The sequence below is a fragment of the Populus trichocarpa genome, chromosome 18 (assembly GCF_000002775.5).
Source record: "Populus trichocarpa isolate Nisqually-1 chromosome 18, P.trichocarpa_v4.1, whole genome shotgun sequence".
Classification (NCBI taxonomy): domain Eukaryota; kingdom Viridiplantae; phylum Streptophyta; class Magnoliopsida; order Malpighiales; family Salicaceae; genus Populus; species Populus trichocarpa.
The window spans coordinates 11,177,146-11,192,537 of NC_037302.2; the positions used below are offsets into that span (position 1 = coordinate 11,177,146).

The 15,392-nt window shown below is 31.6% G+C and overlaps 2 protein-coding genes across 6 annotated transcripts; one reads left to right on the forward strand and one right to left on the reverse strand.

Annotated features, from left to right (window-relative positions):
* Window positions 1-7,499: 7,499 nt before the first annotated feature.
* Window positions 7,500-10,850, forward strand: LOC7488960 (uncharacterized). Of its 5 annotated transcripts, none has more exons than XR_002978891.2 (4): window positions 7,500-8,248; window positions 10,161-10,246; window positions 10,479-10,569; window positions 10,664-10,850. XR_002978891.2 is itself a non-coding variant. In XM_024589555.2 (2 exons), exon 1 carries the CDS (start codon window positions 7,646-7,648, stop codon window positions 8,231-8,233), a length of 588 nt encoding a protein of 195 aa, XP_024445323.1. In that variant the 5' UTR covers window positions 7,500-7,645; the 3' UTR covers window positions 8,234-8,248; window positions 9,668-9,771. The 5 variants fall into 5 exon arrangements, 2 of the variants coding, with proteins under 2 accessions (XP_024445323.1, XP_002324468.1); XR_002978892.2 differs by having other exon boundaries at window positions 10,537-10,569; XR_002978894.2 differs by lacking the exon at window positions 10,479-10,569.
* Window positions 10,851-12,997: 2,147 nt separating this feature from the next.
* LOC18107762 (ribulose bisphosphate carboxylase small subunit, chloroplastic 3) lies at window positions 12,998-14,335 on the reverse strand. Its single transcript, XM_024589892.2, has 3 exons — window positions 13,937-14,335; window positions 13,688-13,819; window positions 12,998-13,577 (listed from the first exon to the last, which is right to left on the reverse strand). Exons 1-3 carry the CDS (start codon window positions 14,087-14,089, stop codon window positions 13,350-13,352), a joined length of 513 nt encoding a protein of 170 aa, XP_024445660.1. The 5' UTR covers window positions 14,090-14,335; the 3' UTR covers window positions 12,998-13,349.
* Window positions 14,336-15,392: the final 1,057 nt, after the last annotated feature.

Sequence of the window (15,392 nt, forward strand, 5' to 3'; positions counted from 1 at the left end):
GAGAGATGGTGGGTGTGTGTGCATGTTATAATTGCTTTACATTCAATACAAGACAAGAGTGTTACGAGAGGTAGGAGCGTTTTAAATGCTAGCTAATAATTCAACTAGCAGTTGCCATGTGTGTGTCTCTTTGCTCTTTTATGTGAATTTCAAGTGCATGGGTAGCAAAACAATTGGTTGGGTAGTGAAACTGTTGATTTGATTTTGAAAATCGGCAAGAAATGGGTTTTTTCCTCAACTTTTCTCGGGTCAATGATTATTTAATTTGGCTGCCTCCATCCACAAAGGAGTGGAGGCCATCAATTTAAGTGTGGTTTTAAATAATTTGTGAAAGGCACAGCCAGAATTATTAGATTTTTTTTTTCCTGGAAGGGGCTTTGCATTGTTAGTTCTCTTCCTCATGATATCTCACAAATCTAACTAGTCCAAAATAGAGTTTTCAGTTTGGACAATCGGTTAATTAATTAATCATAACAATTTTATCTATTCTTCCTAATCAGAGTAGTTAATAGCTTATATTTAATTCTTGGTAGGTCAAAGTTACTCATGGCTAATACCTGCAAAAGATTTTTTTTTATAGACGTGAGGACTCTTCAATGTTTAAATAAGTAACTTTTTAGAGAGAGAAAATACAAGAATACTCTAGAGAAAAATGCTCTGAAAATATATGTGCAGTAAATAATGAAGATTATGAATCTTTATTCTGAAGGTCTCATGGTGTATTTATAGCCCATGATCTTTTCATTTTATGAAAAGAAGGGTATGCAGCATAATTACTCTAATAGTATTTAATGAGGGATAAATATCTCTTATATCTGTTTTGATGTTTGATGGGAATATAATGGATCCTTAAAGGACTTTTTATGCACCTAAAAAGGTATAGAAAGATTAGAGTTCGAGACATCAAATTTAATTAAGCCCATGAAAACTAAGTTCTTCCTCGAGGTTAAACCCAAGATAGGATGGTCATTCACAGAGCCATGCCAATGGAGGATAGTCGTTACCTTGGATTTGGCTAACTGTCAAGTCCAAGTGTCTTGGGTCTGGCATCTTTGTCAAACCCATGTTGTCTTGGACTCCTAATGCATCGGACTTCGTGGATTGTTAAGTTCAAGTGCCTTGGGTTTGACATATTTGTCGGATCCACGTTACCTTGGGCATGGCTGACTGTCAAATCCAAGTGCTTTGAGTTCGGCATGTTTTTCAGATCCACGTTTCCTTGGACTTGACTAACTGCCAACTCCAATTGCTTTAGACTTAATGGGATGTCAAGTCCAAGTGCCTTTGCCAGACCCACATTACCCTAGACTTGGCTAGCTATCAAGTCCAACTGCTTTGGACTTGATGGAATGCCAAGTCCAAATGTCTTGGATCTGGCATGTTTGCTAGACCTACGTTATCCTGGACTTGACTGACTGTTAAGTCCAAGTGTCGGGCTTGGCACATTACCGAGCCCAAAAAGCATCTGGGTTTAGATTGCGTCAAACCCAGTGTGCCAAGCCCCAGCGTGGTAAGCACACTGCCAAGCCTCTACTTGAGGCATACTGATTCCCTTGGGCGTGCCCAAGGGAGGAGGGTCATAAGGGTTTCTTTAGCTCGTTAAAAATAGATTTATCACTTCCTATATTCATAAATAATGACTTGAAAGTTGCATATTAATCTGCTACATGTATACAAAATACGTTGAGGGATATGTACAAGTAAATTATGGGGAGAAAATATGTAATATATATATATATATATATATAGACACACACATACACATGTAACCTATAAAGAAAAAAATTACAAAAGAGAAATGGCAATTTTACCTTTCACAACAAAAAATAATGAACTAGTTATTAGGGAAAAATGATCTTTTCCACAAGTCAATTTGTCATTACAAAATTGATCGGTGTTATACTGGCCTTTTAATATTTTTAAAGTATAGTGAAATGACTTAATTATCTATAAAAACAAAAAAAATGATGAACTGATGTCAGAGGGCTATTTTGTCATTTCACCTTTTTTTAACAAAGTAAAATGACTTAAATGCCTTTAAAATCAAGATTTATGAAGCTGGCTTGAAGGGATATTTTCGTACTTTCTTTATGGTTTCTTTGTTATAATCAGAGCAATTTGGTATTTTAATAAATATATATTATTATTAAAAAAAATTGGCTAATATGGGCAACACATGACTGTGGTTATTGCATTGATCTTGTTTGAGCTTAATGGATGGTGGATGTGATGAGGTCTTTTACCTTAAATGAAACATCACCATCCATTAGGGGCTATTATCCCCCATAATTACCTTTAAATTAGACAAGATAGTTATTTTCCATTTATGCCTCTTTCTCCATGCATTTTGATATTTTTCATAGATATAAACTCTCATGAAACACCAAATAAAATACATTTGTTCATTACACAAAAATAAAAAATAAAAAAATAAATCATTTACATCTCTTGCATTTATCAACTTCATTTACTATTTTTGTGAGATACAACACAATCTTTAAAGCAACATCTCCTTTATATTTGAAGGAGTTTGTGGATTATCAGTCAAGCCATTTTTCTTCAACCTTTAAAGCCCAATAACTAGTTTTTGGAAGGGTTAAAATTTATTGAACTTTATTTAGGTTTCTTCAATTAACTCAATGGATTATTGACAGAGTATATATGAATGAGTTTCTTTAATATTAATATCTCTTTCTTGATTTGTTTCTTAAACCGATTGCAACAGGTCAACTTGGCTTTGGTGTTTGGACCCAACATCACAAAAACGATGGGTTTTGCTAGTTAATTCATCAAAATGGATTTTTTATTAGTGATACAATTAGGTGTTTTTTAGTAGCCGAAATGGAATGGTAAAAATAAAAATAGAAATTTTATTTTCATTTTATAAGTGTTTGGTTGAAAGGCATAAGAAGTAGGAATGAGAAAGAAGATTAAATATAATACAATCCTAACGGGAAAGGTGTTAATAAAAACAATGAATGAAAAATAGTTTTTTTTAAGATTAATATGTTATTTTTATTTATTGTATATTAGCTAATTTTCTTATTATTATTACCTTAACCACTGGTGATAAAAAAAATTTAATATATTATTATTATTATTATTACATCATCATCATTTTTTCTACCATCTTCATCACTTTTTATTTTTCTATTGCCATTATCATCTTTTTATTACAATGGTATTGTTTTTTTAAACAAAATATATTATAGTATTGATATCATATTATCACTACCTTATAAAAAAAAACTTTAAGTCCAGTTTTTTTTAAATAATTGGTCATATAGTGTAAATCTTATCCACACAAGAATATCTAAACTGAAATATAATATAATAGAATAGAATATTGAAAATCTACCCTCTGGGCACGCTTTTCTTTCTCCAATAAGAAACAATATCAAATTACCAAAAAAAAAAAAACATTAAAAGGCATAAATGGTTTCTATAGGAATCTATTGTATTTATTTATTTTGGTCATCAACTTTTTTTTCTTTTACAATTGATCCTTTTATACCCTTTGGTAGTTAATTGCTTTTGATTTGTTAATAAAAGGCCAAATTAATTTTATTTTTTTTATTAACTGAAAAGCTAAATCATGTGGCGAAAGCACTGTATCTTTCCTCACAAAACACTGTAGATTGCTATAAATCATTTTGTTCAGTCTCTAAGTTTTTGATCACCAACACAACTTTTTTTTCCGTCATGAAATATTTACTTCATCATACCTTTAATTTCTATTACTTATCTAGCGTTGGTTTACAATTATAATACTATCAAGTGCATTTGTTTTATAAACCCGCGGCAGCGCGCGAGCATGTCATCTCGTACATACTAACCAAAGACATGGATTGAAAATTTTTAAAATTTACCCATTAGCAAAAAAAAAAATCCCACAACCTAGATGTGTTTTGCTTTTATTAAAAAAATTAGTGCGTCCAAGGAGTAGCACATGTCACTGGTCTGGTAAAACTTTGAAAGAGATGCATTATCCTCGTAACATCCATTTCTTTCTCCTTTTTTCAGTGATCCATCGTGTTTTTTTAAATGCAGACTTAATTCTTAGATAAATCATCACAATTTTATTTTATTTTTTTTCTTGAGAACAATGCCACTGATTTAGACTTTAAGAGTGTAAAGGGAGCTCATTAAACGAGGCAAATTCTTGGCCTCGTCTACGGTGTACCTTGGGGAGGGGAGGAAAAAACTATAGCATCTCTTAAAGGACACGCAAGACAAGGGAGGTCATAAAAAAGACTTCAACTGTGGATGTTGTCGTTATTATTGTTTGCTTTTGGTGCTTTTCACAAAAGCTTGTCTTTTGCATCGAAGAAATTGACACGTGCGAGTACTTTCAATCGTATTTCTATGTGGCGGTGGTATATACATTTAACTGCTTTTACGGTTATCGTGCACGCGTGCAACTACTAATTTATATATTCGAAAGCAAAGTTCGTGAAAACCCACACCCGGAAAAAAAAAATTACATTTTAAAAAGGATGTTTGTTATTATAGTTAAGCTGTAATTTTGAAAATAAATACTGAAAAAAAATTAGATTCAAATTAAATATTTTATAATTTTAGATTGTTATATATTAATGTTAAAAATAAATTTTAAAAATTAAAAAAATATTATTTTAATACATTTCTAAGTAAAAAAAATTTTAAAAAATAATATTTATCACACTTTTAAATAGATGTTAAAACTCTTGATTTTAAGAAATTGGCAAATTAAACTTGCATAAATAATTTGAGAAATTTGGCCTTATATTAGTAATATTTCAACAATTTGATTCAATTGTTTTAAATTTTTAATGAACAAAACTTGCTTACGTACACATGACCAAACTCTTGAATTAAAAAAATTCATTATCAATAAATTCGTTTCAAAAATTAAAGAAATGAATAAAATCAATGTGGTTAATATTTAGGATAGGGCATTTTAGTCAAAGTTGTGGGCATTGTGGCTAATAATTTCTGTTTGTTGGGAATCAAGGACAGTTAGAATGGATTGCCTAGATTTAACGAACACATGGTCGAATACGTCAAATTATTCATATAGGATTTAAAATGATTAAGAAAATTCTAAGAATTGGAGTTTTCTACCGTCAAACTTAAATTATATTAGATTAGGTGTGTTTATTTAAAAAATATGTCGCGCACCTCACAAACAAACACTTTTTAAGATTGTGTTTGTTTTTCAAAAATTAATTTTCGGAAAACTATTTTCTAAACTTTTCTGTGTTTATTTGTCATTACAAAAATTGGTCAACGAAAAACATTTTCCGGTCAATAGAAAATACTTTTCAGTCAAAGGAAAATTTGGTTTTGTTTCAAGGAAAGTGTTTTCCTTTTATTTTGGGCGGAAAACATTTTTCGGAAGTTGTGAAAAATTTAGAAATGTCATATTATTTGCTGATTATATCAAATTTGGTCCTCAAACTTTTAATTGCTATACATATATATTGTTTTGAATATTTGTTTTTCAATTTTATCTATTAGAATTTAATTTTTCAATTGCTAAATAATTTTGGTCCTTATTTTTATAATTGTTATTTGCTTTTTCTTTATCATTTTTTAATTGAAATTTTTTATCTATCAAATTTGGTCCTCATTCTTTTGATTGTTACTTATTTTATTTGAAATAATTTATGAAATGTTAATTATTATTATTTTAATTTCTTCATCTTTCAATTTTTTATATTTTAAATTTGATCTTTATTATTTTGATTATTATTTATTTTATTTGAGATAATTTATGAAATTAAATTATTATTTTTAATCTTATTTTCATTCAACTTTTTAATTTGTAAGATTTGTTTCTCATTATTTTAATAAACTTGAAAAAAATAAAACATTAATAAGTTATTTTTCATCTCATTTTCCATGACATAACCAAACACTGGAAGATGTTTTCCAACTTATTTTTCATTACACTACTAACATCGGAAAATAATTTACTTTTCCAGAATTCACTTTCCAAAAAAAAATTACTTTCCAACAAATAAACAGGGCCTAAGATAAAAAGATGATACATTGGCTGCTAAGCCGTAATTCTTAGAAATAATTATGAGATTAATTGAAATTTATGTAGAAGGACGTACTAAAATCTTTTTATACAAGTGAAAAGATAATTGGGTATAGATTGTACCAAAATAAAAAATGAATTATAATTTCCAGGGTTCTAGAGAGAATTATGACAAATTAACTAGATAAATAGTGCACAATCAACTCAAGAGTTAAAAATGTGGTGTTTAGGTTAAGAACCGAAAAGGATCATATGCATTGATATTGATTTAAGTTGGTATTATTATTGGGGTATTAGGAGTGTTTTTGATTGACTTTGAGAATTTTTGGATTTGCATTTCAAGAGGTTAGTAACATTTCAAGAGGCAAGTATCAAATGAGTTTTTTTTCCTAAATTTTTTTATTTATAAATTAAGAGGATTAAGCATGATAAATGATTTGCAAAGTACATGGATGTATCTTGAGAATACAATTTCAAATGTATTTCCTAATATAATTTCAAAAATGTTTTATGAATGAATTTTGAATTATTTTGTTTCCATGAATATATTTTCATTATATTTTTTAATGTTTTTTTATGGATTTGTATCAAATGATCCTCCCACTACATAAAAGAAAAAAAAATCCAAATTGAATCGTTAAAATCATTTATCCTTTACATGAAAATCCTAAAAATAAAATTATATATTTTCATGTTAGAACATAGTATATAAGTTATACTATGTTTTTAATACAATTATTTGTTAGGTGTTTTTATTATAATGATTTAATATTATACTAGAGTTTTAATGATTAAGTGGTTATGAATTTATTATTTTTTCATCTTCATTCTCCTAATTAGAAAATAAAGAATTTCAATATTTGTGAAAGTTCCTAGTACAAAATGCTTGTGCTAGAAAATTAATGTAAAACTATTCTTTGATTTTACGAAAAAAATTTAATATTTAATTGAGTAATGAAGATAATTTTACTTACAGTTTATAAAAAATATTTTTTAAACTTTAATCAAGATAATTCTTACACAGGGCTTGAAATTGAATTTTATTAGTTTAGGCTGAGATAATTTTCTTACAGCATAACTTCAAGTTTATATAGTAGTTGTAACCTGTTTGATGTATAAAATATTATACAGTCACGTATAAAGAAAGTTATGTACAGAATAATATCCGATGGAAATTACTTTTTATTTGGTGAAATTAGGGAGTCAAAATAGACTTCTTTGAAGGCGGAGAGTTTCCGTTTAAACAAAGGCCGAAATAGTATATACGTGGGCCTTAAAGCCCAATTATAATTGTAGGAAACCTAAGGCCTTAGATAATTAGAAACCCAACAAACATATAACTGTTCGAAGCCCATATAAATTATAATCTTCAAGCCCGATATATGTGAAAACCCAAAGCCTTTGTGAATCGTGAACTCATCATAGTAGGCCAGAGTTAGAACCTCACTAGCCGTAGTCCAATATAAACCAAAAGTTCAAGGGGATGTTCGAGATAACACTAATGGAACCGTCACTCCCACTGGGAAACTGAGTACAATCTTCAACCAAGTTTATTAAAAACCTCACACTCTTGGGAAATAAATCATAATCTCTGCAATTCCCCAGTTACCCTAACTACCCATGGGAGACAGAGACAGACTCACCGATCGCGACCGTGAAAGAGACCGCGACCGAGACCGAGACCGAGAAAGACGCCGCGATAAAGAAGACCGCGACCGGGACCGGACCCGAATCACCCGCTCTCGCACGCGCTCACCAGACCGCATGCGTTCCCGAAACAGGCGCTCTCGTTCTCGCTCTCCAGACCGGTCTCATAGATCTCACCGCCGCCACCGCCACCAGAGGACTCCATCCTCGTCACCGCCGCGAAAGCGACATCGACCCGAGAGCGATGACGATAGAGAGAGGGAAAAGCAAAGAGCGGCGGTTTTCGATTTTGTAGACGGGATAGCGAGAGAGCAATTAGAGAAGAACGAAAGTGATAATAATGATAATGGAATGGGAGAGGGTGGGGGTTTGATGGATGAGGATGAGATGGAGATGATGAAGAAATTAGGGATTCCAACGGGGTTTGATTCGACGAAAGGGAAGCCGGTGCCTGGTGCGGATGTTAGTGGAGTTAAAGCCGTTACGAAACGGCAGCCTAGGCAGTATATGAATCGTAGAGGAGGGTTTAATCGGCCCTTGCCCCTGGAGCGGAATCGCTGATACTGTTTTCACAAGGTTCGGGATTTTAATTCATTTTCTGTTAGTTTAGGTTTTATTGATTTTCTGCTCTTTTGTTTCGTTTTCGAGGATTTTGCAGGAAGAATTGCTTGTTTATATATTTATTGTCTATTACTTCAATTTGACTAGTTTGGATAATGTAGTGATTCCTTTTATATTTTTCTAATTATCTATGAAATTTAAGTATTAAATACGCATATTGAATGATATTGTTTGATGTTGATCCTTGAGATATGGTTTTCCAACAGTGATGTGATCAATGGGGAGAGGGAGTTGAGTTTTGACACTGTGTTGCAATTTAGTTCTGATGACAACAAACTAAGTTTGGATTTGGTTGGTTTGCTAAGATGGTTGTTCTGCATTTTATTTTATTTATATACTTTTTTATTTATTTAATGTGGTAATGCCATATGAAAATATGAAAATTGAGCCAAGATTTTTATGGAAATAGTGAAAAGCTTCTTGGTATTCTGAAGTGTGAACTGCTTGAGTGCTTGTGCATGTTATTCTTTCTCAGGTTCTTGGAATGGAAATTTCTTTTTTATCTGTATTCAATCGAGTATAATGTTATTGTTACTCTTGGTTTTTAGTGAAATTTTATTCTATCTTTTTTGAAGTGTAATCTGATATTGGCTTGTCTTTTTTCAAGTTGCAACCTAAAGTGAATAGTTTAGGTGCTGTTCGAGCTTGTTTATCTTAGATTTTTGAACATGTGGATGTCTTAATGATTGGTGGTATATATTTTGTTTCTTTTTTACAAAATCTCCAGACATAATAATAAAAAAAAAGAAACTTGAAACTGTTCTTGATTGAGTTTAATTGTTTATTGATTTACTTGATGTGCACTTTGGTCTTGATTAAGAAATATTAGTTCAAACTCGAATTGCTTTGTGCACTGGTAAATAAACGGAATCTCACTACTTAACAGAGAATGCTAGATTGAAGTTCAAATTTGCTGTAGTAGGTAATAATGAAATAATTTTCAGAATATCGAATGAAATTTGGTTTTAGAGATGTATTTAGTTTGTGAATAGCTTTTTTTCCTGATTGTTAAATGTCTTCTTCTCTATCTCTCTGGACACAATGCAAAAATTAGAGGAGCCTTTTCTTTTCTTAGAACATATCATCAAGATAATGTTTTCAATAGGACATTTCATATCAAGTAGACATTAAGTTCCATTTTGATGAATTATGTTGGAATGAAAAAATTGACCTGTGATTGTTTTCTGTAGACAAGAGGCATGTATGCTTAATATACATGGTGGTTAGATTTTAAGTACTAATAGTGTGGATGAAACATATGGTGGTTTTTAGTCTGTGTGTTATCACAATAAAACACTGCTAAATGAGTGGTTTTTTTCCTGAATAGCAACAACTCTGTTTTCCACTGCAATATCTAATTCCAAACTCTGGCAGTCGTTGTTTCTCTGTGGCCTTGGCTCATGTTCTTCTCAGCCCAACTACACCTGGTCCTTTCAAATTGAGCCATTTTTCTTATTTACTGCTTTAAGATCTTGTTTCCTCTCTTTGCATAACTTTATCTGAATTGTTGTTTTTTTTTTTATGCCCTATCAATGAGTACCTGTTACTTTATAAAAATAAAACAAAAACAAAAAGAAACAGAAACGAGTGTATTTGTCTCTTCACCAATGTGGATAAAAAGGTGTTATTAATTTATGCAGAGGCCTGTTTTAATGAATGCGTATTAATTTGCCTCTTTATCACATGTTTCCACTCATAATGCACTTTTCCCCACCTTTTCTTTTCTTTTTTTTGTACATTTTTGCATTCCTATGAACTTTGTGACTATGATTGCCACCTTTGGCATACATTACAGCAAGAAAAAATTGATTAAGAATGAACATTTTACTGATTTTTTCGCTTGATCACTGTTTCTTTGTTTTTTCAGATTGCAAATATCTTCTAGCATGAGATGACTCAGCGGTGCTGTGATCATGGTTGTATTCCATCAGTAGGGCCTTGATGAAAGACCTTGTAAGACTCAAGTTTTTTGCTTTAGTTTTCTGCTCTACCATGAACTGAGATTTTTGTATGGATATAATGTGTTATTAATTACTGGTTCAGTAGTGCTTGGAGTGGCGTGGTTTAGACCTTGCTTTTGTGATTGATCATCTCCTGTGGAGACATGTTCGCAAAATGAATTGATCCTATTAAATGAATCTGTTAGACTTCAAAATATTGTTCTAACTGCCATGGCTTGTGACAGTGCAATGCCTTGAGGACCATAGTGACTTGTTAAGGCTGCTAATTCTTTTTGTTTGTAGATATGGATGGTTTTCTGGTGAGAGCAATTGCAGGTCAGCATTCTGATGAATGGAGTCTTAGTGATGGATATCATGTGGATATTTATTTTCTAATCATTTTACCACTTTTTGTCATTTACTTGGCTAGGTAATGGCTAGTATTGTGTGAGCATGAAGATGGGTTTTGAACCCAAGGCCCCAAGTACCAGACTGGTGAGGGTTTGGCACCTAGACTTGGTGCTTTTTTTGTTGTAGATGCTCATACAAATTGGTGACTACATTCTTTCATGGTATTTACGACCTCTGAATAAAGATTTTGACAGTCGTTGAATCAATTTTAGTGTCCAGATGGGCAGTTAAGCAAGTTACATAATTTACTCCAGTTTGGTCTTCACAGAGTAGTTCACTTCGTGGTTGACGCCGCTGGAACTGGTGTTTGTCTGATCTGAAAAATGCAATTCCTGTCAATTTGGATTCTCTGTTCGGTTTTGGCAGATATTATCAGATATCTTCCAGGTCAATCATTCCTTTCAAAATTTTGCTATTGTTCCACTCTAGAGCATTCATATCGTTTTCGTGATGCTTAAGAAATCCGACTTTTCATTCCCCAACCTGTCGTGCTACTGGTGGAACTGGCCAAGGTCCTCCAGTGGTCAATTTCCCAGAAGGGTTGATAAGTGCCCTGTAGCCTAGGTCTAAGAGATCTTGAATCTGGTGTACTAAACTGGAAATGCTAAGAATAATAATAAGTAATGGATTGCATTGGGTGGGGAGGCGGGATACCATCTCTTCAGTTGACAACTTCTCATGACCAATTCGCCAAACCCATTGGTAAAATAATGTTCAGCAGCAGCAGCAGGTGGCGTTTGTATGAAATTGCAAGTTAATTAACAACATAGACAGTGGATTGATCTCTTTCTTCTGTTCACTTTCTTTAGACAGACTTTTTTATTTGTTTTGTTTTGTTTTTTTATATGTACATATATTTAGTCAAAGAAGATGATAATGAAAAATACGTTTTGAAAAGACAAGACGACAAGAAAAATTCAATGACACTAGTTTTTTTTAGAGGTATTTTGATATGTTTTTTGTTTTATTTTTTATATTTAATAACAAATTACTTTTTAGTTAACTTGATAATAATAATAAAAAAACTATTGTAAAAAATATAAAAACACTTCTTGATGCTTTTTTTTTTCTTTCAATGATATTTTTGTCATTTTATTTCACTTTTAAAATGGAAAAGAATTTCTTTCTTTTTAATTTGACAATGATTAATAGGTCTTTTAAAAAGACATAAATGCCTATAATACCTAATTTTAAGTGTTTTTTTAATGAGAAGGGTAAAATATGAAATGAATAGTGTTTTCATTCACATGCTACAATTTGTTCTAGTCTTGTTTTAGTTTTTAAAAGTTGTTAAATTTGATTTTATTAAAAAGAGATTAAAATAAATCACGAAACTTGATTCTCAATTAATCAAATATTGAGAGTTGAATTTTAAAAAAAAAACTTGAGTCAATCGAGTTAACTCATCAAACCTGTTATTCAGATTATGAGATTAAAATAATCACAAATTGAGAAAAATTATAAAATTTAATTTCTGATAAATTTAATGATGAATAATAAAATTAAAATTGAAGGAAACAAACTTGGATTAAAAAAAAACAAAACAAAAGAAAATATTATTTCAATAAATAGTATTGTATAAAGATAGTTTTGTATAAAGGGTACAATAGAACTTACTTTTCCTTTATTTATTTTTTTAATATAATTGAAATTAAAAAAATATAAAAAAATAACTCAAGTTAACCTAGAAAACCCGTTAAACTCATGACCCGATTCATCAGATGAAAATAACCTCAAAAAAAATGAATCAAAACAAAATAATCTTAATCAATCAAATGTTAAAATATAAAATTAAAAAAAAATCAAATCAACCAAATCGAACCTGTAATCTAGGTGATTTCATCACATTGTTTTTATGAACTTTAATTTCATTATTAAAATCATTTCATCCGTTTATTTTTATATCTATTTTAAAATAAAATTGCTAAAAAGAAAAGTCCTAAAATTATTTCTTAAATTAGCATAGTTTGATTCGTCGTATAGGTTTGTCTGTCTGTCTATATTGCCCATTTTAAATAAAAATAAGTTTTTTTTTTTTTTTTGCAAAAACAACTATTAAAATAATTAAACTAAAATTAATTAAATATAAAAATTAAGAGGCTGGGACAATAACCTAGAGAGAAAAAAGAAAAGAAAAGGAATAAAACATAAAAAATATGCATCTTAATGTGACGAAGATATAAGAAATTTAAACTTGCTAGTGCAGGTATCACACGTGCCCGCCACAACAAAAATTTAGGCCTATTGGCGCGTGTATCACGTGCCAAGATATTTAGACTTGGTGACAGGTCACGCATGTGAGAGTCGGAGAGATGCGCTTCCAGCTTTATATATATTTTTTCTGCCACCATGCTTAAAAAAAAATAATAATAATAATAATAAACCTGAGAATTCCGTACATAGGTAACTCAACGCGAAACAGCCGCGCGTGGGAAGGCCATGGAGGGAGGAAAACCAGGGGTGATTCCTTCCTGTAGCACCAAAACCATGGGCTAACCACATTCACTAGCGTTGATTTTATATTTATCAAGTGCAATCAGTCCAATAAAAATATTATTATTTTAGTATCTCCACGAGCCAGCCGCCTAGCTTACCTACTTCCCACCGTCTTTATTTGCAGAAAAGAGAGGGATTAACAGTGGAGAAAGCAGAGCAAAAACCAGGTTCCTTGATACAGAAAACTGTGGCTAACCCAAACTAAGGCCTCAGTTGCCAGGTTTTTGAATGACAAAAGCCATGCACTGACCCTGGTGCTTGTTGTCGAATGCCAGGCAACGGATGTAAGCATCTGGATATGCCTTTTTGCACTCATGGATTTCTTCGAGGACTTGAGAGGAGTCGGTGCATCCAAACATGGGGAGCTTCCACAATGTCCAGTACCTTCCATCGTAGTATCCTGGCATCCTGCTGTGCTCCCTGCGTACGCTTCCCACCTAACATTGAACATTAAATCATATAAAAAGAGGTTAAAATAAAGAATACCTATGCAACTAATACACAGTTCAGATACATGTTGGGGAGAGAAGCTTAATCTTTGGCTTACCTCGTCGAATTCCAGGCAAGGGATCCATCCTTTTTTCATCATGTAATCAATCTCCTTCGCAATTGAATCTTCAGAAAGAGGAGGCAGGTAGGACAGAGCCTCAAACTTTTTGTTGTTGATTGGGTTCCATGTCTATTTGAGTAGCAAGTATTGCGTGCAAGTAATACCAAAAGACAAACATCAGATTTAATTAAGCAGTTATAGAAAAGTAAGCAGTGGTTGATGACATATATGTTTCAGTCATATTACCTTCATACAAAAAGTCTTAGAGCCATTGGACACAGTTCTGCTGCTCCGTGCAACAGAATTCTTGGTAGCAAACGGCTGCTTTGTGGGGAGTGCTCTTAAGCCATGATAACCAGGAGCAGCCACTGCAGAAGCTGCAAAGATTCCGGCAGACATTTTCTTTAAACTGTTTGCTAAGGGAGAACAGCAAAGAGAGGTTGTCGTAGAAGTGGGAAAATTGATCAGCAGTATAGTTTTGGTAAGAGAAGTGGTTTGATAAAAGGACAAAAGAAGCTTGCTTCGGTGTTTGTGTGGTGATGTATGGTTTGTTAAGGCTGTCGTCACAGGGAAGAGACAATGGTTAAAAGGAGACGGAGAGTTTTGTTAAGCCCTATAGCTTTGCTTTCATCACCATTGCCTTCCTGTTTCCTTCTTGTCCTGGTTGATACACATACGGTATCAGGAAAAAGTTTGGGACCCACATTGAGTTTCTGCAACCCCACTTGAGGACATCCTATAGTAAGCGACAGCTTACACTGCAACCCTATGATCTTGGTTTAAGATTCAAAACTGAAAAATACTACTTAAAAGTGTGATAATATAATTTTTTTAATAGTATAAATATAACTTTTAAAAAATTTATTTAGAAAAACTAAATATATTTTAATATATTTGATATATAATTATTTTAATAATTTAAAATGAATAGGTTGATTTGAAGAGTCTAAAAACAACTCAAACGATTCTAAAATAATTTAATATTAAATGATAAAATTAAAAAAAATTCAATTAAAAAAACAACTCAAGTTAACTTTGATGAACTCGCTAAATCCATTACATGAATCATGAGACCCTGAAAATCTCATTAAAATCAAACCGAAGAAATATAAAATTTTTTAAAAATCAAATGAGAGAAAAAAACTATTAAAAATAAACACTATTACAATGAATGTGTTTTGATATTTTTACCAGATGTGTAGGAATAATATTTTTGTAAAAAAAATATTAAAATATCATTTTGTTTAAATTTTTTCGTTTTGGAGAATGAAAAATAAGTAAAGATAAATCAAAATATTTCTTTTTTATTTTTGGAGTTGCTATTACAAGTGAAACTAGATGGTCTAACTTGTTATTCACCATCAAGCTTATGCATCAGCATGGAAGGCATATATTGATCTTTACACAATAAAGCATCCCATATTTTTTATTTTTTATTTTTAAAAATTCAAAATAATTTTTTAAAAATTTCAAAATTTTATGAAACTTCTATTGCACAGCAGTACGAAAATGGCTATTGAATTTATTATGGGCCATGTCAGTCAGAAAAAACTTTTGAACTATGTTGAGGACCTCATTGGATCACAGCCCTCCCAAATGGATGTCACCATGAACCAGACACTCATTAAATTATGCAAAGAGAACCATAATGCCCCACCTGCTTACAAGCAATATCTCTGCTTCCAGAACTGTTCCATTGATC

Bases quoted from the DNA above. Each gene is read 5' to 3' on its own strand.
- LOC7488960 (XM_024589555.2), top strand. From the start codon at position 7,646: ATGGGAGACAGAGACAGACTCACCGATCGCGACCGTGAAAGAGACCGC.
- LOC18107762 (XM_024589892.2), bottom strand. From the start codon at position 14,089: ATGTCTGCCGGAATCTTTGCAGCTTCTGCAGTGGCTGCTCCTGGTTAT. The intron at 13,820-13,936 runs GTAATATGACTG...CTACTCAAATAG, and splicing joins CTAAGACTTTTTGTATGAAG to ACATGGAACCCAATCAACAA. The intron at 13,578-13,687 runs GTAAGCCAAAGA...GTTCAATGTTAG, and splicing joins CTTGCCTGGAATTCGACGAG to GTGGGAAGCGTACGCAGGGA.